Raw genomic sequence first — 1,869 nt, 5'->3', positions numbered from 1 at the left:
CTTTTTAAAAGTATTATATAACATTTCTTTTCCCTTTTCAAAAAGTTTTAAAAATTAAAAAAACAATTTATTTTCGTATCAACTCAGCTACCTTTCTGAACAGAAAAAAGAGAAGGTCTAACCAGACAGAAAAAACAGAGTAAAAAAACTTAATTTTCTTCCAACTTCACATGTGGTTGGTTTCATGCGCACTACAACTGCACGGACTGCACCGAAATCGTTCGTTGTCTTTTAATAATGGCTATTTTCTCTTTCTAACGTTGTTTCTCTCTCTAAATTACGATTACCATATCCCTATATTCCCCATACCCTTTCACCAATTACGATAACATCTTCATCTCAACCCTCTATAAATTCATTCCTCTTCCTTCCTCCAAACCTCCCCACCATTTCTCCCTCCTCGCGCTCTCTCTCTCTCTCTCCCACACTGTACCAGAAACCCTTTAGTCTTTCTTTCTCTTTCTTCAAAATGTCAGCAACTATGGGGAAATGTTGCAGAATCCTGCACATTGTCAGGCTACGGCAGATGCTCCGGCGGTGGCGTCAAAAAGCTGCATCGGCTGCTCAGAAATCTACCGATCGTACTATCCCTTCCGACGTACCTGCCGGACATGTTGCAGTTTGCGTAGGTTCAAGTTGTCGGAGATTCGTGGTGAGGACGACCTACCTGAACCACCCGGTCTTCAAGAAACTACTGGTGCAAGCGGAAGAGGAGTTTGGTTTCAACAACCAAGGCCCTCTGGCCATTCCATGCGACGAGATCCTCTTCGAAGAATTCATCCGATTCCTCTCCCGCTCCGATTCTGCCGGTAACTCGTCCCGATTTGTCAATCTGGAGGATTTCCAGATGTCCTGCCATGTGAGTATCCGAAGTAATGTCGATTTCTGGACTGAATCTCGGCCGCTTCTCAATGGCGTTGGTGATAAACCGATCTGGTGAGTTAAAAAAGGGGATTCGTAATTCATAGGTGGGTTGAGCGGCAAGAAGGCGGCTCCGGTTCTCCAATCGGACTCGGCTTCAAGAAGTGAATTCAGCAAATTGAGTGGGGGGGGGTGAATGAGGAGGAACGATGAGCTCATCCATGAATCTGCCGACTCGGTGCTGTTAAATGAGTTGGGAATTAGTCTTGATTTCCCAGTTCATCTTCTTTTTCTGTTTCGTTTTGTAACGGTTGGTGATGGATGAGTTTGTTTCCTTCGGAAGAATCTAATGGTGATGGCAGAGAAGTCCGGCCGAGTCATCCCGAGTTCGAGAAGTGGAGGAAGAGTGAAATAATAAGTATTAATTATATTGTTGAGATGTGATTTTAGAGATTTTTAGAGAGAGATGGAGGGAAAGAGAAAGAAAAGGGGAAATGCAGGCCAGATTTCCTTCTCTACCATTACCTTCTTATTGTTCTTCCCAAGTTCTAACTATTTTTGTACATTTATGTGATTTATTTATTAATTGATCGGAAATGTAGAGAATTCTCAAACATGAACTCTCTCTCTCTCTCTCTCTCTCTCTCTCTCTCTAAACTTTCGTCTTTTACAGTTTAAGCATGAGAGCTAGAAGATCATGAGAGACAGAGAGAGCGGGTTTTGGCTCCTCGTTCTCTGCTCTCAGCATTCTTCTCATGCCCCACATGAAAGTAGTCTTCCTCCCATTTCCTTCTCTTACCGGCATGGTTTGAGACATCTGTATCGGATATCCCGTACCGGTACATGAGCCAATATTGTATCGGTGAAACGGTATGAGCAAGGTTTTTTTTAGCCCGAGTATTATCTAGGACCCAGGTAGCCCTTAGAAATATATGAAAGATGAAATTTGATAATAAAAAAACAAGTGAAAATATAACGGGAGAATAATTCAGTTTTTGTTTTTGGGTC

General features: G+C 42.5%; 1 protein-coding gene across 1 annotated transcript; it reads left to right on the top strand.

The window, feature by feature from the left end:
• The first annotated feature begins 231 nt into the window (after nt 1–231).
• On the top strand, nt 232–1,477 carry LOC122073081 (auxin-induced protein 6B-like). The gene has a single exon (XM_042637595.1). It carries the CDS (start codon nt 470–472, stop codon nt 938–940), a length of 471 nt encoding a protein of 156 aa, XP_042493529.1. The 5' UTR covers nt 232–469; the 3' UTR covers nt 941–1,477.
• Nucleotides 1,478–1,869: the final 392 nt, after the last annotated feature.

The sequence above is a fragment of the Macadamia integrifolia genome, chromosome 3 (assembly GCF_013358625.1).
Source record: "Macadamia integrifolia cultivar HAES 741 chromosome 3, SCU_Mint_v3, whole genome shotgun sequence".
NCBI classification, from domain to species: Eukaryota; Viridiplantae; Streptophyta; class Magnoliopsida; order Proteales; family Proteaceae; genus Macadamia; species Macadamia integrifolia.
This window is presented reverse-complemented; position numbering and strand designations above follow the sequence as displayed.

What these genes read in the sequence shown, in the direction of transcription:
- LOC122073081 (XM_042637595.1), top strand. Translation starts at nt 470, where the DNA reads ATGTCAGCAACTATGGGGAAATGTTGCAGAATCCTGCACATTGTCAGG.